At 27.3% G+C, this 19,094-nt stretch overlaps 5 protein-coding genes across 5 annotated transcripts in view; 3 read left to right on the top strand and 2 right to left on the bottom strand.

Annotated features, from left to right (window-relative positions):
* The window catches only part of Phum_PHUM051430 (uncharacterized protein), a gene marked incomplete at both ends in the record, with an annotated part of 8,234 nt that extends 5,703 nt beyond the window's left edge, over nucleotides 1-2,531 (top strand). The window contains 8 exons of the mRNA XM_002423299.1: nucleotides 135-406; nucleotides 486-811; nucleotides 1,014-1,227; nucleotides 1,304-1,445; nucleotides 1,534-1,622; nucleotides 1,794-2,036; nucleotides 2,125-2,290; nucleotides 2,366-2,531. Of these exons, the coding sequence (XP_002423344.1) occupies nucleotides 135-406; nucleotides 486-811; nucleotides 1,014-1,227; nucleotides 1,304-1,445; nucleotides 1,534-1,622; nucleotides 1,794-2,036; nucleotides 2,125-2,290; nucleotides 2,366-2,531 (1,618 nt within the window). The remainder of the gene's footprint in view (nucleotides 1-134; nucleotides 407-485; nucleotides 812-1,013; nucleotides 1,228-1,303; nucleotides 1,446-1,533; nucleotides 1,623-1,793; nucleotides 2,037-2,124; nucleotides 2,291-2,365) is intronic.
* Nucleotides 2,532-4,150: 1,619 nt separating this feature from the next.
* On the bottom strand, nucleotides 4,151-8,024 carry Phum_PHUM051540 (uncharacterized protein; the record flags this gene model as incomplete). Its single annotated transcript, XM_002423300.1, has 10 exons — nucleotides 4,151-4,265; nucleotides 4,797-4,931; nucleotides 5,024-5,235; nucleotides 5,312-5,525; nucleotides 5,614-5,831; nucleotides 6,206-6,431; nucleotides 6,515-6,733; nucleotides 6,801-7,695; nucleotides 7,832-7,940; nucleotides 8,022-8,024. The coding sequence occupies 10 exons, from the start codon at nucleotides 8,022-8,024 to the stop codon at nucleotides 4,151-4,153; spliced, it is 2,346 nt and encodes a 781-aa protein (XP_002423345.1).
* A 770-nt stretch (nucleotides 8,025-8,794) lies between these two features.
* Nucleotides 8,795-14,255, top strand: Phum_PHUM051550 (uncharacterized protein; the record flags this gene model as incomplete). Its single annotated transcript, XM_002423301.1, has 15 exons — nucleotides 8,795-8,847; nucleotides 8,919-9,318; nucleotides 9,408-9,834; nucleotides 9,920-10,169; nucleotides 10,306-10,471; nucleotides 10,678-10,948; nucleotides 11,038-11,241; nucleotides 11,420-11,743; nucleotides 11,939-12,084; nucleotides 12,223-12,829; nucleotides 12,919-13,106; nucleotides 13,193-13,489; nucleotides 13,566-13,698; nucleotides 13,789-13,977; nucleotides 14,059-14,255. 15 exons carry the CDS (start codon nucleotides 8,795-8,797, stop codon nucleotides 14,253-14,255), a joined length of 3,852 nt encoding a protein of 1,283 aa, XP_002423346.1.
* Nucleotides 14,256-15,296: 1,041 nt separating this feature from the next.
* Nucleotides 15,297-16,506, top strand: Phum_PHUM051560 (short-chain dehydrogenase, putative; the record flags this gene model as incomplete). Its single annotated transcript, XM_002423302.1, has 4 exons — nucleotides 15,297-15,599; nucleotides 15,674-15,890; nucleotides 15,965-16,210; nucleotides 16,307-16,506. 4 exons carry the CDS (start codon nucleotides 15,297-15,299, stop codon nucleotides 16,504-16,506), a joined length of 966 nt encoding a protein of 321 aa, XP_002423347.1.
* Nucleotides 16,507-17,124: 618 nt separating this feature from the next.
* On the bottom strand, nucleotides 17,125-18,486 carry Phum_PHUM051570 (uncharacterized protein; the record flags this gene model as incomplete). The annotated part of the gene is made up of 2 exons (XM_002423303.1): nucleotides 17,125-17,687; nucleotides 18,429-18,486. The coding sequence occupies 2 exons, from the start codon at nucleotides 18,484-18,486 to the stop codon at nucleotides 17,125-17,127; spliced, it is 621 nt and encodes a 206-aa protein (XP_002423348.1).
* Nucleotides 18,487-19,094: the final 608 nt, after the last annotated feature.

Raw genomic sequence — 19,094 nt, forward strand, 5'->3', positions numbered from 1 at the left:
AGAGGACATAGTCCTACAAGAGAACGTGATAGTTATAGGTTTGATTTATTCTTCATTAATGTTTTATCAGCACACACATAAGTTATTTAATTTCATTAGATTCATTCTTTTGTCATTTTTTTTTTTTTTTACAGCAGTAACGTAAGCAGTCTCAGTAGGGGAAGCACCACTCCAGTTAATGGACCTCCTTCTGCTTCTCCATTTAATGCCACTTCTTCATCTAGTCTACCCAATCCTTCATCGTATACCAAAAACCCTGTATGGTTAAACGCTCCTAATGCAGGACCGCCAAGACCTCCACTTCATCCTACAAATTTTCCGCCTTCAATGTTTGCGCCTCCGCTTCCGCCTTCAGCGGGTCCGACTCCATCTACTCCTTTTTCTGCAGAATCTCTTTTTCAAACAAGTTAGTGTCTTTTTTTTTAAATTCTTTGTTTTGACATTAAAATAATTCAAATGTAAAACTATGATTTTCGAATTTTTAGATCAAGCCGATCTATTAAGGAGAGAATTGGATAATCGATTTTTAGCCTCACAAGAAAGAAGTATTGGAGTTGCGCCTGCTTTTCTTCGGACTGAAATGCATCATCATCAACATCAGCATACTCATGTTCATCAGCATCAAGCTCCGGCTCTTTATCCCCCTCCTTTGTTTAAAGACATTCCAAAACTCGGAAGCGTTGATTCTCCTTTTTATAGGGGAAATTTGGGCCTTGTAAGCTATTCTGGATTTTCACCGGGACTCTTAGGGCCCGGACTTCCATCTACACCTTTTGCACCTCCATCCCATTTACCAACCTTTACTCCGAAGGTAAGCCACAAATTTGCATCATATAAGTGTTACATCATTAAATAAGTTTATTTTTTGCTAATTATATTGTATTTTTAATTTTTAGCAAGTGGGAGATTCTACAAAACCTAGGATAGTAGTACGTAAAAAACATTTTACTTCCTGTATTATTTTCAGAAAAAATAATTTGAACAAAATAATTTTAAAAAATGAATTCTTTCAGAAAACCGGAAAATGGAATGCCATGCACGTTAGGGTTGCTTGGGAAATATATCATCATCAGCAGAAGCAAACAATTGAAAATAAGTCTTTGGGAACTTCTGGTAGTAAGGATACATTATTAAGACCATCGGGACATTTATTTCCTTCTGGTGGTCCTCGTCACGATTTGGCAAGCTATCCTCCCGGATTTTTACCACCTCCTCCTCCCCACATTGGTATGTTTACACTGTTTTCATTGTTAATGTTATAATTATATAAGTTGGTGAAAACGATATTTTTTGTTATTGTTAGGTTCAGCTGTTACACCTTTTGGACGGTATCCGCCAATGGGTAGCTTCGGAGCTCCTCCCTCTACATTTACTGGCATTACGGGCTTTCCTCCAAGAGAAATTTCTTCGTTAACGCCTTTACCTCCTGTTCACGATCCTTGGAGGTAATAAATACTACAAAGAATAATTAATTTTTTTATTTATTATCACATTTAAATAATTACATTGAATTTTTTTTTTCTCAATTCACAGATTACGGGGACCCAGTGCTTTTCCCGTTGGTTCTTCTCCTTGGTCATTAAAATCAGAGCCTGATAGAAGAGAATTAGAGGAGCGGGAACGTGAAAGGGAAAGAGAGAGAGAGCGAGAAAAAGAAAGGATTAGAAGGGAAAGAGAAGAAAGGTAATGAAAAAAAAAAAAAAAAAAAACTGATTCGTATGTTTAAAAACATTTAGTGATATTTACATTTGAGCTAAATAAAATTTTTTTTTTTTTTTTTTTAAGGGAAAGAGATCGTGAAAGAAGAGAAAGAGAGGAAAAAAGAAAATTGGAACTTGAACGTGAACGCGAGCGCGAGCGTGAACGTGAGAGAGAACGTGAACGTGAACGGGAACGCGAACGAGAACGCGAACGTGAACGCGAAAGGAGGGAAAAAGAAAGGAGAGAGTTGGAGAAAAGAGAATTGGAAAGGTATGCTAAAGTAAGAGACAGATCTCCTTTAAGAAATGGAGAAATCAAAGAAGAACCCAGAACAGGTATTTGATACTCATATATTTTGGATTATCAAAACTTTGTCAAACTCGCTTCTGCATAATATTATTTTTTTATTTTAAAAAGCAAAAGAAGAAGACATTGTAGTTCTTGGGAGAACTGGACCCAGCGGACCTTATCCTCCTCATTCTTACGGAATCGGGAGTAGGCATCCAAGTTTAAGGCCTCCGCCGTTGGCACCTCATTTTACTCCTTCGACGTGGCCAGCAACACCTGGTCCTGATCCTTTTGCATACCGGTAATTTCCGTACCACGATTAATGTGCACACCGGGAATTCGTACCACAATTAATTTTTCTTATCTTTCAATTTAGTCTTGATCCCTTGATGAGGTACAATCCGCTAGCGCCGTACAGGCCGGAAGATGAAGAGCAAAGAGCAAAATTATACGGAGTCGGAGGATATTTACCGCCTCATCCTTCTCATCATCAACCTTCCCCTCCAGTTCTCATGAAAAAAGAAGAATCTCAATCTCGATGACGTCACTTATTTCATGAATGAAAAGTGCAATTACTGATTAATGGCGGCTCTTTAGTTTTATAGATCTGATGACACACTCTACTATAAAGCACTACTGGAAAAAAAAAAAAAAAAAAAAAAAAAAAAATGAAATTTTTATTTCAGGCGAACGCCTGCGCTCGTTCGAAATATATTTATTTAAATAAAAAAAAAAAAAAAAAAGGTATTTTCAGTTTGCTTTGTACAAAATGTGTAAGCTAGAAATCGAATTGATAATAATAATTTTTATTAAAAAAAAAAAAAAAAAAAGAAAAAAAATTAATAATTAATTTAAATCAATTCTTCGTTGTAATTTTTTTTTTTTTTTATAGTAATCAAAGGCTTGCTGATTGATTGATTGATTGATGAGTAGATGATGATGTTGCTCTTGTGAGCATCACTCTAAAAACGTGTCGTATTATATATATATATATTATTATATTATAGCTTATTTTAGTTTAAAAAAAAACATTTTTTTTTTTTTTTTTTTGAAATATATTTAATTATTTAAAAATACAATATAAATATTTATTTTTTTTGAATAAATAAATAAAATATTTTGTATATTATATGATGAATCAAAATGAAAGAAAAAGGAAATTTTTTAGTTTTTCAGCTTTTTTCAAATCTTTTGCAAATTTAAATCGGATGGGGAGGGGGTGGGGGCAGAAAAGGAAAAATTTTTTTATTTTTTTTTTTTCCTGAAACGATAATAAAATAATTTAATTTTTAAATTAAATGTTTTTAGAGTGATTATGTTGTAATGCTTTAGAAAAATTATTTAATTTTTTTTTTTATTTTTATAATTATTATTATTATTATTATTATTATTTAATTAAGCGGTTCATAATAGCTTTTGCTAGATTTTTATATGTCGTCGTCGTCGTCGTTTATAAAATAATATTTTTTAATTAATTATATCACCGAAAAAGTAAATTAATATGAAAATGTAGAAATTAAAGAAGGAAGAAGGAAGTATACAACCGATTATATATATATAAATAGATTTTAATAAATAAATAAATAAAATACTGATAACATCCTCTAGCAAAAGCAGTGTCCCCCCTATAATTATATAAATAACTGATAGATTGATAAAAAAAGCTTTTCCTTATATATTAAGAAATTGGGTATGGATGTTGTAGCTATATACATATATATATATATATATATATTTATAATTAATTTTTAGATTGTTTAATATTGTAACTATTCTATTTATTTAATTTTTAGAAATTAAGAAAATTATTATAATAATTAATTAATAATAATTAATAATTAAAAAAAAAATTAAAGAAATTTTCGGATTTTAATATCGTTTTTTTTTCTATCTTAATTTTATCGGTGGTGTGAGATTAACATCAATCATCCTTCTCAATTAAATTTTTTTTACTTTTTTATTTAAATAATAATAATAATAATAATAGTTAATAATTAACGTGAATTGTTTTGGAAATATTTTTTAAAGGTAAGTTTATAAATAAAAAATTGAATTTGATATAAGAGATACTGTATATTATTGACAAACTGTGAAAATTATTATTATTATTTATGAGGTTCATTAAAAGAAAATTTTCTTTTGTTATTTAAATGAGGATATATCAGTTTAGTAAAAGATTTTTCCTTTGTTTTTCCAACATGGTACCGAGTTGTTGTATTTTTTGTTGTAAAGCTTCGTTTTCTTTTTTTAAACATTCTATTTTAACATCTTTTTTACTAGCAACAGATTTAATTCTAAAAAAAAAAAAAAAATTATATATAATTAAGTTTTTTAATTAAAAAAAAAAAAGTTTTCAATAAACTCTCTCTCTCTCTTTCTCTCTCTCTCTCTCTCTCTCTTTCTCTCTCTCTCTCTCTCTCTCTCTCTCTCTTTCTCTCTCTCTCTCTATTTCTCTCTCTCTCTTTGTCTGACCTGCTGTAAATTTTAGCAATTTCTTTTTGCATTTCATTTTTTTCTATTAAATGTTTTTCATCTTTTTCATTTAATTTTTTCATTTCTTCTTCTTTCATATCTATTATACGTTTTTCAAGTTTTTCATTATTCATTTTCATCGTCTCTATTTTATCATCAAATTCTTTTCTTATTATATTTTTTAAATTACTTTTTTCTATCGTCATTTCTTCGCAAGACTAACAAAGAAAAAAATTACAATTTAAAAATCAATTTAATTGCAACAAAATTAAACAAAAAAAAAAATTTTCTTATTATTAACTTTTTTCAATAGCGTCAATTCAGTTTGATTTAACATGATTTGATGTTGAAGTTCAGTTATTAAATTTTCTTTTTCAATCAATTCGGATTTCATGTCGGAAAATTTAGATTTCAATAAATTTTCATTTTCGTGTAAATCCATTATTTCGCTATCGTATTTATCTTGTAATCTTTTTAATTTATTTTCCCACGATTTATTTAATTGAATTTTAACCTGTAAATTACAAAAAAATTTGTCATTTTTTTTCCATTTGTTGTTAACCGTAATAAAATATTTTTTATATTAATTACTTCTTCCGATTCTTTTTCGAAATTTTCCATAATTTTTTCCATTTCTTTTTCTTTTTCTCTTTTGCATTGTTCCATCAGAATACATTCTTTTTCAGAATATTTAATGGCTTCTTGTTTTTTCAAATCTCTTATCCATATTTCTTTTTCTTCTTCATAGTAAATTTTCAAATTTTTTATTTCCAACTGTTAGTAAAAAATAATCAAAATTAATTAAATTTAAAATAACAAAAAATAAATAAAAAATTAAAATTTCTAATACTTGATGCTGTTGTTTATCTTCATTTGTTTTCTCTTTAAATTCTTCAATTAATTTTTCTTTTTCTTTAGCCAATTCTTTTTTATTTTCAATTAATTTTTGACGATATTCAATTTCACGATTTGCTAATTTTTCTTCTACTTCTATAATTTTTTCTTTTAATTTTTGATTCACACCTTCCAATTTTTTTCTCTCCTTTTCAAAATTTTCTTCCAGTCTGTAACAACAACATAACCGTTATGTTAGCCTGTTACTTAACCCCGCCCCCCGAACAAAAAAAAAGGGAAAATTTTTTTTACAAAAACCTGGTTCTTAATATATTTGTTTCTCTTTCAATTGCAAATTCTTTTTCTCTTAACAATTCAGCTCTTAATTGATCAATTAATTCAGATGTTTTGTGAATTGCTTTAAGTTCAACAGCTTCAAGTTCGGTTCTATGAATTTGTTTAAGTTCGAAAATTTCATTTTGTTTAACTTCGACCATACGTGAAAGTTCTGGTTCTAAACCTTTTATTGTCATTTCCTAAAATTTAACAAAACAAAATAAATTGACCAATTGACTAATTCTAATTTAATTTATTTTTTTTTTTTTTATTTTAAATTACTTTAATTTTTTTTGTTTTCATTTCCATCCATTTTTCTCTTTTTATTTTATCAGCAACTGCTTGAGCTTCTTTAACTTGTTTTATTTCAATTGCATGCCTTTCTTGCATTATTTTAATTTTTTTTTTATATTTTTCTTCATTTGATTTAAAATCTAAAACTAATTGACCCACTTCTTTATTTAAATTTTTTTTTTCTTTTAATAACTGAAATTTAATAAATTAATCATTTTTATTTCAAAGAAAAAAAAAAATTAAATAAAATTAAATTAACATTGGAAATTATTATTTTTACTTGTTTAATAAATGTTTGATGTCTTTGTATTAACATTTTAGATTCTTCTTTAGTTTTTTCTATAATTTTTTTCTGTTCCAAAATAAATTCTTTTTCTCTTTCTTTCATTTCTCCTAATGTGTCTCTCAATAATTTGATTCCTTTTTTTTGATCTTCAATTTGAATGTTTAATAATAATATTTCATGTGCTAATTCAATGGGATTTTTTTCCAAAAGATTATCTAATCTTAAATGTAAAAATGAAATTTAATTTTTTTTTTAATAAGTATAAATTGTTGTTGTAAAAAAAAAATAGGATTTTTATGTCACCTGGGTGATAAATTAATTTCTTCACAGGTTGAATCATTTCTTTTTATACTGATTACACTTTCATCCAATCCTTCTTGTTCTTTTTCTGCATTTTCAAGCCAACAATAAATTTCTTTCATATTATTATTATCTTCAATTGGATTCTGATTTGTTTGAATGTTTGTTTTCATTTCTTTGTATGCCAAAAAACAAATGAAAATATTATTTAAAAATATCATACTATTAAAAGAGTAATTTGTATCAACAAACAACTTGTTTCATATGAATAAATGATTTAAAATTTAACCTACCATTATTGGTTTCGTCATTTTCTTGTTTTTCAATCGATTCCAACAAACGATATAATTCCTCATCGAGAGAATTAAGTTTTTCAAAATTTTCATTTGGAAAATCATTTATTTCATCATTTTCTATAATCAATTTTTGTGGAAGTTCGTTAACGTCATTAAAATGGCTGCTCACGGTCGTGGGAGGTTGTGTTACAAATTGTGATTCGAAATTTATATTTTTTCTCGTGTGAAAATTATTATTAACATTTTGATAATTAATATTAAACAATTCTGGTGTATAAAGTTCTTGAATTTCATTCGTCTTATCACATTCTCTGATAATTGTGAAATTACCGTTATTACTTTTTTCAACGTCTTCTGCCACTGCATAATCGTTTTCAACCGTCATACTGTAATTATTATTTTCTTGTTTTGTTTCACAATATGAAAAAAATTCATTTAAATTAAATTCGTCCAATTCGAATTTTTTAGTTTTGTGTAAAAAACTGTTAGAATTTTTTATAAACGGTTTAAAATATTCATTTTGTAATTTTTTCGAATTTATACTGTTTTCTAAGAAATTAACGGAAATATTATTAACGTTCGCGTTACCCTGTGTCATTTCATATTCTTCTCGTATATTTTCTACATTATTTTTATCACTCTCGCCATTTTCAAAATTTGTTTTGTTATTTAATATTATATTCCAATTTATATTATCACCTGAATTAAAAATTTCATTTTTTTCATTTGGTAAATAATTTTTTTGTAAAATGTCTACATCGTTAATGCTGTCTTTTGACGACTGTAAATAATCTGTTTCCACGGGCAAAATATCACTTTCTGAATTTTTTAAAAGTTTTTCAAGGAGTTTCGTTGAAGAATTTGTATAACTCGAAGTGGAATATTTTTCTATAATTAATAAAGTACGATGGATTTTTAATTAAGGTAAAAATTATTAATTATTAGGTAAAGAATAAAAATTTTTTTTTACCGTTACAAAAAGTTGCATCGAAAGCTTGAACGCATTCGTTGTAGTTTTTTATACTTTTTATAATTTCTGTCGGATTTGATTCTAACAAGTGCATATTATCCTCTTCTTTAAATATATTTTCTTGACTTTTTTTTTGGTCAAATAAATCTAATTTATCATTAACCTAAAATATTAATTTAAAACTGAGACATTGGTTAAAAAAAAAAAAAAACTGTTTGCAATGCATAATAAATCCGTTACTTACCATTAAATTCAAAAAAAAATCGAACGAATTAACGTTTTATTTAATTTATAACGGTTTATATCTAATTTAAAAAAAAAAAAAATTGTAATTATGATTAAACTTACTGTCGTCGAGGGAAATATATTACAAACACTGAATTAATTTGTTGCTAGGCAACGAAAAACATAATTTAGGGTTAAATTTTACTTTTTTTTTAAACATAGTATAAAAATTTTTTTTTTTTTATTTGAAACGGTTTTTTTTTTCAGAGCCTTAAAAATCGTGAATATTTAAAATCTATATTTCGTGTGCGTCAGACACATTTCCATTATTTTATGTTATTCACAACCTTACTCATTTTCAACAGTATTTTCATTTAAATTTTTTTGTATTAAATTTTGTAATCCTTTTTTTTTTTAATAAAAGAAAATAATTGTATTGATTGACTGTTGTTGTTTTTCTTTATAAGCAATTAGGAAACAATAAGTGATGGGTTATTTTAAAAATATTTTCCATTATTTTTTCCAGTATTATTTAGCCAGTGATTAAATATTTTAAATGCCATTGGCCATATAATTAATAAATTTAAATTATGTTTAGCTTTCACAGTGAGCAGTTACATAATTTTTTATTTTCTGTTTTGAATATTTTGAATGGTTAACTTTAAGCAGGTAGTTTATAAAATGTTTTATATCCATTAAGATATATTTTTAAGACAGAAAAAGGAATTATTTAATTTTTAGTATTTTATTTCGATAACATTTCTATTTGTTATTCGTCAACAGTAATTTATTATGGATAGTTTTGATACTACATCCAAAAAATTTTCAAATAGCTTGCTAATCATGTGTCGAGTTTTGACTTTCAAATATTGAATTCTCAAAGGGTTAAATTTTTTTTTAAAAATAATATGCCCAGCACCCTCTTATTTGCAATTAATAGTGAAGGAAGGGTTTTTGGTTTATCAACTAATGGTACAAAGTGGAGAGAATTTATTTATTTGGGTCTTGAATTTAAACAACTATCAGCTGTACCAAATTTTTTATGGGCTGTTGGAGGTGATAGACAAATATATGTACATGCTTATGGTTTAGACATTCCTATTAGAGTAAAAGAAGAATACTACGAAAATGAGAGATGGACTCCGTTTGACGGCTTTAGTAATAAACTCTTACCTACTGATAGATTTAATTTTTCTGATGAAAATGGAAGGTTTGATAGAAATCCAAAAAAAATTAGATTGCCATCTATGGCATGGCAGTGGGAAGGTGATTGGAAATTAGAACTTACATTAAATGGACAACCATTGGATCATGATGTAAGTTTATTTTTATACTTATTTTTAAAAATTATTCTAAACTTACATTCTTAATTTCTTTTTCTTTTGGATACTTATTTTTGGAAAAGGGCTGGACCTATGCTGTTGACTTTCCTGCAACTTATTATCCTTCGAAACAATGGTCCTCATATGTCAGAAGAAGAAAATGGTATAGGTATAGAAGGTATATTGCTTTAAATTCTTGGTGTGCTGTAGCTCCGCTTCATAAAGATCCTACTAAAGAACCATTCATTCGAGTGGGTGTTGGAGGAAAACACTTACCTGGTGCCAAAGATGGCACAATTATAGTTTGGGCTGTTACAGCTTGTGGAAGACTTATGTTTAGGTCTGATGTTAATAAATACTGTCCTGAAGGGCAAAGATGGAGTTTAATACCAGTTCCAAGTGGATGTGAAGTTTGTCAAGTAAGTGTGGGAGCCACAGGTTTAGTTTGGATAGTTTTATACAATGGTAAAGCATTAGCTCGTACTGGTATTACCAGAGCTTCATTGACAGGTAATTTTTAATTTGTGTCTAAAACAAAAATTTAATGTAACTTCTTATTTCCAAAAATTGTCGTTCTTCTTCTTTTTCATCGTAGGTACCAACTGGGTTGAAATAGAACAACCTAATGAAAATTTACATTTAAGTCAAGTTTCAGTAGGTTACAACAGCATATGGGCTACTACAAAAGATGGAAGAGTGTGGTTTAGAAAAGGCATAAATGGGGAGAGTTCAGGTGTTAGTGATAGTATGGCAACAGGTAGTGGTTGGATAGAAATGTGTGGAAACATGACTGAAATATCTGTAGCATCAAATGATCAAGTTTGGGCTGTAGGAACATCTGATAAGTATGTTAATGTTTGTTTCTTTGAAAATAACTTTCAAACCTCTTACCTCACATAATTACAATTGAAAATTATCTTTTGACAAAAAGTAAAAGTTTTATTTATTAAAAATTTATTGATTAGAATTTTTTTTATGAAGGGTATTGTATTTCCGTACATCAGTTACACAAGAGGACTTAATGGGTAAAACTTGGCGTGCAATAAGTGCTCCAACTCAATTGAGTCGTACAAACAGCTCGGCCAGCTTCAGATCTGGAAGTGATGAAGCTCATAGGGAAAAAAGACATCGAAGTTGGGCATCTTTGGTAATTTCATTTAAAATAATTTATACGATAAAAATTACAAAATGTACATTCTTGTATATTTTTTATGTTTTTTAATTCTTCCTGGAAAACTTAAATTAAATCGTGTATTTTTTATAAAAAGTATTATAAGTTAAATATTAATCTTATTTTAGAATCATCAAGAAGAATTCCGAGAATCGTTTCCTGAAAGTAAAATCGATTTGAAGAAATTTTGTCATTCTGCACCGCCAGTTGGACAAAATTCTCAAAAATTAATTAACTCATCTATAAAATTAAATTATTCCATACCGGATACCGGTTCTATTGATAGTGTATCATCTGATTCTCAAAGTATTAATTTAAGCGATATTCACGAAGATGAAACGCAAGTCGCAAATGTTGGTGAAATTAAAGAATATTGTGAAGAAGGAAACAGCAAGGAAGACATTAGAAATTACGGAAACGTTAGTCATCCTGTGTGTGGGTTTATTAGTAAAGGTTAGTTGCTAATCGAACATAATTTAAAAAAATTAAAAAGTAAAGATTTTAATACAACTTTATATTTCTGTTACTAATTTGTACTTTAGAAATAGCGATTCCCACACGATCATGGAGTCCTCAACAGGCTGGAGGATCGGTGGTAGGAACAGAAGCTCATTATGCTGCCGATAGTATTATTTTTGAATCTGATGAGTTTACCGGAATATATAGTGAACATGGAGAACGTGAAGATGATAATGATCACTTATATTGGTCCGACAGCGAAGCTTTATGGTCGACCGTCGAAGCTGGTGCTTGCATTATTAACACAGAAAGCTTACCCAATTGGTTAGTTATTTCATTAAATTAATTTAAATTTATTTTTTAATTAAAAATAATTGAATTTTATTAGGTTTGCCGAAACGAATTCGAAAAAACAATTGGAATTAATTAAACCTTGGCGAATTAAAATTTTAAACGTTTTGAAAGAAAGAATACCAAAAGACTTTGCATCACTTGAAAATTATGAAAAAGCCGTTGAAAATTCATCTTGGACAAAGGGAGTCAATTGCAAATGTCTGTTACCCAAAGAGAATAACTTTAAAGACTGCATGATAGAATTAGAATGGATCAGCGAAGAGTGCGAAGTGGAATCTGGCACGTTGGAAATATTTGACGTATCCAAATCTGAAACTTGGTCAAAGTACGATTTAAAAAATGTGTCAGCCGTTATAAGTTGTTGTACTTCTCAAAATCCTCGTCTTTCTATATTTAGTTTCGATTGTTTGGCTCCTTTGAAGTTACAATTTAAAAGTGAGCTTCTTTTATTATACCTAAATTTATTATTTAAATATCAACATTCTCTCTCTCTCTCTCTCTCTTGTGCCATCAACTAACTTTTACTTTTATTTTTCCCCTTATTGCAATTTTCTTATACCTATTTAAAAAAAATTTTTTTTTAATAACTTTTTTTGAAATAATGTAATTATTAGGCATTAACACTTTTAGCTGAAGATGAATATGAAGAGTGGAAATCTGAATTGTCTTCTCTTTGTAATAAGATAAGAAACGTGTCGGATGTTCCTAGTCCCAACTCCGTATGGATAACTACTAATAGAGGCGACATATTTGCTTGTGATCTTTCAAAAATATCCGTAAGCCATAATTAATAATTTTAGTCAAAACAATTTAATTTAAATTTCTGGAAAAAAAAAAAACTTTTAAATGTTTTTATTCTTTTTTTAAAGAATGCTTTATAACTTTGAATATTTTTTTTATTTTAGACCGATCAGCGGGTTGATAACAGTGAAAAACATACGTTGGAACAAACATTCTCAGATACTGATTTGCCTATTCACGTACCTTTATCATCCGGTTTTACACCCGGTCATTCTGTAACAATTTGGGGATGCGTACATAGTAATGCTAAAAGATTTGCCATTGATCTCGTGCGTTGTGAAGAAAATGGAAACTGTGATATCGTCTATCATTTTAATCCTCGGTTCGAGGAAGAATGCGTAATTCAAAATTCAAGAACAAATTTAATTTGGGATAGAGAAGAAAGAAGTCGAACGATGCCATTTGAAATGGGTGAATTATTCGAGCTCAAAATAATTTGTACAAGTTTACATTTTGTAGTGTCTGTAAATAATAAAAAATTCACTGAATTTTTAATAAAAAAAGATTCAAATGATTTCATCTCTAGTTTTCCAAACATAACTCATTTATATTGTCAAGGAGACATTAATATAAAAAAAGTTTTATATACGAGTAATGAATTGATATTGGAACCTTATTCGATGTATTGGCAGCAAATTCGAGGTCATTTAAAAAAGGTAGAAACCGTAGAAGGTATTACTTGGGGTATAGGATTTGATAATACGGCTTGGTTGTACCTGGGTAACTATCGACTCTTAAAAAAAAAAAAAGTTTGGTAAAAATACAAGACAAGGTATTTTTAATGAAAGTCGTTAATTTGTTTTTTTCAGGTTCTGCATTGTGTAACAAAATGAGAGATATACGATATTATTATGTTTATGAAAATCAAAGATGGAATCCTTTAACGGGATATACTTCTCGCGGTTTACCTACCGATAGATTTATGTGGTCTGACGTTACTGGTAAATACAAAAGGACAAAAGAAAATACTTGTTTATTGTCTAAAAGATGGCGTTGGGTAATTCAATTTCACACATATAAATTTAAATTTGGGTTTTCTTTTAATATTGATTTAGTATAACTTAAAAAAAAATTGGTGTATAGATTAATGATTGGAGTGTTGATTTTCATACTCCCGGAGGAGTCGATAAGGACGGTTGGCAGTATGCTGTTGATTTTCCATCTACATATCACGGTTGCAAAAGTTTGACTGATTACGTCAGGCGTAGAAGATGGTTCAGATGTGCGAAAATAGAAATTTCTGGACCTTGGACTGAGCTGGGTCACACTGCCTTAACCGATTGTAGTTTGAATTCCGATGAAAATGGAATAACAGCTTGGGCAGTTGCTTCAAATGGGGATGTTTTATTTCGACGGGGAGTCAGTAAAAATTGTCCGGCCGTGAGTAAATTCTTTTTGTTTTTTCAAAGGGAAAGTTTGGTTTTTTTTTTTTCACATTTTGAAAATTTAATTTTAGGGCTTGTCGTGGGAACATGTACCAAGTGACGAACAAATGATAAGTATTTCTTGTGGGAAAAAACAAGTTTGGGCGGTAACGAAAAACGGATCTGCACTCTGCAGACTGGGCATTTCGGTTAATAACTTAACAGGTAAAACTAATTTAAAATCAAATAATTTAAGATATCAAGATTGTGAAAATGTTGAATATTTTGTTATAAAGGCCATTTAATTGATTTCAGGTAACGTATGGGAAACAGTAGAAGCGCCATTAAATTCGAGTTTGAAACAAGTTTCGGTTGGAGAAAATGGCGTCTGGGCATTGGATTCTAACGGAAGAATATTTGCAAGAAGTGAAAATACCGAAGTTTTCCCATTGGGCTCCCACTGGCGAGCAATGTCTTTTTTTTCACACGAGGAAAATTCAAACGGTTAATAATGATAATCATAAATTTTTTCAATTTTTTGAATCGTTTTACGAATGCTCCATAATTAATTTTTTTTTTTTCCAGATGATCCATTAAAATCTCCCGATGCTTTCGCGGAAAACAATGTCGAAGGATTTCGTTGTATTTTGGCAAAAAATAAATTTTGGGCCATTACCAATACGGGTCGTTTGGCTTTTAGACTTGGAGTATGCCCAGAAAGTCCTACGGGATATTTTTGGTTATTTGGTATCAAGGGAAATTTTTTAAACGTTTCCTCGTAAAAATTTAAACGGAACCAATACCGAGAATTGATGAAGGAAATAGAAAAAAAATTTTTTTTTGAATCAACATTTATTTGTATTCAAATTGATTCATTCAAACGAGTTGCCATTAATTAATATATTTATTTAAAAATTTATTTACATATTTATTAATTTTTTAAGTATTTATATTTAGTAACTGATCAAAAAAAAAAAACGTAACAACTTTAATAAAATATTTTATGTTCTTAACAAAATTTAGGTCAGCTTAAATTTTGAGCTTTATTTTCGATATGTAATGAAAGCTTTTTTTTTCAAATGAAAGCTTAATGAAAGCTTTTACTTTTCAAAATCTTAAATGTTAATGTTAACTCCAATTTTTATTTATTTATTTTTTTGATAATTTTTAACAAGAAAAATTGTAGAAATGTTTATTTATGAGTTAAGTGTATAAAGTATACCAAATGATTTTATATTTTTGTAACGTAAAGCGCGGTTTTTTTTTTTTTTTTGTTTAAAAAAATTCAAATTTTTGTTAGTCTCTAGGATCATGCAGGAATTTGGAATTTTAATATAATAAAAGGAATAATGGATATTAATTAAGTAAGACAAAATTTTTTTCGAGCCTTAAAAAGTATGTTAAAAAAAAAAAAATTTTGGTGCACAATTCAAATTACATTTGTTAAGTGCTTACGTAATACATTAAATCAAATGTAAATAGTTTATATACTCTATGGAATAATAAACTTCTCGTCGTGTTTTGTTCCAATTAAAAAATTTTTTTTATTTTCAAAATTTAAATGAAATTTTTTTTTTTGGTTTCTCAAATTTTTGTTTAAATAAAAACATATTAAATTGTATTTATTTAAAATTTTTTTTTTTACTCTTTTATTCAAATTAATTGGATAGTATTTCAAAACCAAAGTTTTTTTTTTTTATTATATAAAATACGTTTTATATGAACTTTGAAAAATTATGTTGTTTTAAAAATGAATTTTCAAATCGTATAAATTGATTATTAAATTCATCTGTATGATTTTACTGTTGCTTTAACTTTAAATAATGACAACAAATTTGAACAATTTTTACGCTTATATTCGATTGGCAAAAACTTATTGGTTCTTGACTGCTTTCATCTTCCCCATTTCTATAAGTTTAATACTTATTAAGTATTTTAATAATTTGAAATATAAAATTTTATTAAAACAATTTGAAGGAAAAGTTGTATTAATAACTGGTGCAAGTTCAGGCTTAGGTGAAGCTTTAGCACATTGTTTTTACAATGCCGGTTGTAAAGTTATACTATCAGCCAGAAGGGAAAATGAATTAATAAGAGTTCGTGACATTCTCGTAAATACGTATAAGGTATTCATTTACGATTTCAAAAATAAGTTTTTTTTTTTAAACTCTACATCATTCTGTAACATTAAATTTTTCAGACTCAAAAAAATCATCCAGTAATTTTACCATTAGATTTATCAGATATTGAATCGGTATCAAAACAAGCACAAGTTGCATTATCGATATTTGGACATATTGATGTTCTCATAAACAATGCTGGAATAAGTTTTAGGGGAAGAATTAGTAAAACTGATATAAGTGTAGACAAATTTATTATGGATGTTAATTATTTTGGTCCAGTAGCATTAATTAAAGGTATCTTAATCATATCGTTAAAAATTTTGTGATTTTAGCATGTGAGACTTTTTAAAAACGATTTAATGTTTCAGCAATACTACCACAAATGATTGATAGGAAAAAAGGTCACATTGTTGCTGTAAGCAGTGTTCAAGGATTAATTGGTATACCATATAGATCAGCATATGCTGCTTCAAAACATGCACTTCAAGCTTTCCATGATGTTCTTAGAGCAGAGGTAGCTTCGAACAATGTAAAAGTTTCTGTTATAAGTCCAGGTTATATTAAAACGAATTTGTCAGTTAATGCATTAACTGAAAATGGGAACCAATACAAAAGTAAGTTAAATAAATTTATTTTTAATGTAATTTTGATATAAAAAAAATGTGTTGATTTCATTTTTCATAAAAAATTGTAAAAAATTTTTTTTCCAGTTATGGATGATACTACTGCCAAAGGAATAGAACCGACACGACTAAGTAAAATTTTATTTAAAAATATAGTTTTAGAAAAGAAAGATTTAGTGGTAGCCTCTCTTACATCTAAATTAGCAATTTTTATAAGAAACATCAGTCCATCAATATTTCATTGGATTATGATGGAAAGAGCCAAAAACCTACCCTTAATAAAGTAAAATTTATTTTTTAAAGAAAATAAAACACATTCATTTTTTAAATTATTGATCTAATTTTTTTAAAAGAAATTTATTTAATTGTATATTATTTTTTATATAACTTTATTTTTAATGAAAATAAAATTTTTTAATTTATAAAATCATTTACATAGGTAAATTTTACATCACTACATTTTTGTTCGATAAATTAACTCACTAAATATTTTAATTTTTTTTTTCGAATCATACATTTTTTTGGGTTAAGAAATTAAAAATGCTAATTGGTATAATGAAAAACATGAGAAATTTTATTAAATTACTACAAATTTACAAACTAATAATCCATTTTTAATTGAAAATATTTAAAACTAAGTTTTACACTTTCACTAAAAATTTGGCCAAGGCAACTAAATCTTTGTATACTGGTAACTTCTTATCGATTTTATTATTTATTTATTTTAATGCCTTGATGTTTAACAACAAAAAAAAAAAAAATATCTAAAAATAATTTTTCAGCATTTAATTTTTAATAAAATTATTAATAATTTTAACTAGTAAATACTACTAAAGTATTAGTATGTATTTAATAATAAAACAAGTTGATTTTAAAAATCTTTAATTGAAAAAAAAAACTAGATTTTATTTATAAGAATCATACAACCTCCAAATGCAAAATATTGCAGCCAATATCGACAAACCAGAATGTACCATTTTTTTTTTAGAATTATCTTTACGTACCAAGACTACAGGGTTAGATGGCAGAGTATTGAATTGTGAAACTGCTGTTGATACTTTTTGACTGTCCAATGATAAAAGTGAGGGTAATTTATTGAGCTCAGGTAAGACTTCCATTAGCTTTTTTAAGTCCGTTTCAACTTGGTATTTTACACATGGATCAAATTGCCAAGACAAAGTATATACACCAGTACACAGCAAAGAAAGTACTCCAAAAGGCAAACAAATGTAAGGTCTTTTGTTCCAAATAAATGCTGCTGCAACCGACATCATTCCTGTTACTACTGCCGTTTTATGCAAACAATTTCCAACAGCTATCCATCTTGCTGTTTCATCTCCAAGTTTAGAAGGCTCAATCACAATGACATTGTAACTTGCCTCTAGGGCTTTTTCTAATTCTGCTTCAAAATTTTCATAAGCATTTTCATCATCATAGACTTCAGGAATTATGGCAAATGTAAGATTATCTGTAAAGCTGAAATAGTTTATAAATATGATTAAAATCACACTTTATTAGGGTGTTAATTAATCTGTTTGTGTAAAAAAGTTATAAAAGAAATTATAATATTTTATTTACAGAATATAATTAATTACCTTTTGCTTTGGTCACTTGGTGCCATTTTATTTAAAATTTATTTTAATTACACATGTGACCTAATATATATTTTAAACTTAAAACAAGAAAAATTTACTGTCTTCAAGGTAATTTCATTTTATCAATTAAAATATGAAATCATAGCTCATTTTAAAAAACCAGCTCTGTAAAGAAAAATAAATGTAAATTATATGCAGCTATTATACTCTGAGGGCTAAAATTGTCTTTATATAAAAAAATGTAATTAAAAGCTGTTGAAAATAATAAGAAGCTAAACGTCTTTTAATAAAACGGAATATTATTTTAAGAGTGTTTTTAAGCGATAAAAATAAATTTTAAATTAATTAAAACAATAATTATAATTTTTTTTTATTTTTAACGAATTGTAAAATTAAAATTAATTTATTTCAATGCTTAATTTTTTTTTTTTTTTTTTTTTAACTACTTTATTACCTCGAGTATTTGTACTTGAAATACATAATTATTATATGTAAAAATTCTCTAAAAAAAAAAAATAATAGAAACCAAATTAAAATAAAAATAATAATTAAATTAAATCATCTAATTTATATTTATTTCAGTCTTATATAATTGTCTTAATCAAATGCATTACTGTGGACAAATGTCGAAGCGCACAGATTTCTAATGGAGGATTCCGGTACTTTGACCATAGAGAATTTAATTTTACAGCTCATTTTTTAAACTTATTTATTTAATGAAAAAACAATAAAAAAAAAATTTTTTTTTTTAAATGAAAAATTTTATTTTTACATTTTTTATCTGTATATTGACAAAAAATATTGAATTTTAAATTTGTATATATTACAAAAAAAAAAATTTTAAATATAGGTTAGAAATTTAAAAATAAATATTTTTTTCGTGGAGGGCCCCGAAAAATAAATCAGGCTTGCTAATGTCAACTAAATAAAACTTGGGGAGTTGCGCAGTAAATGTCGTTTGACGGATAAATAAACTCTAGTGTTAAGGAATGTCTTCCTATATTTAGGTGTGAATAATTAGTTTGATTAGTTTTGTAAAAAATGTACTTAATTATTTTTCATTGTGGTATTCCTGATCCTCCTACTTTGAAAGAGCTTGTCTACAATTTGATAGACTCTAAATAGGGCAGCTAATTATTTTGTGAAATTTTACATATGTTAATATTTTACGGAAATATTAATAAGCAACTAATTATTAAGTAAGTTTTTGGAAAAAAAAGGTGCGACTTGGAATAAGGTGATAAATTATGCATAGCAGGAAGTCGCTCTTTCTTGGTTAA

The sequence above is a fragment of the Pediculus humanus genome, genomic scaffold, assembly GCF_000006295.1.
Source record: "Pediculus humanus corporis 1103172107402 genomic scaffold, whole genome shotgun sequence".
Lineage (NCBI taxonomy): Eukaryota > Metazoa > Arthropoda > Insecta > Psocodea > Pediculidae > Pediculus > Pediculus humanus.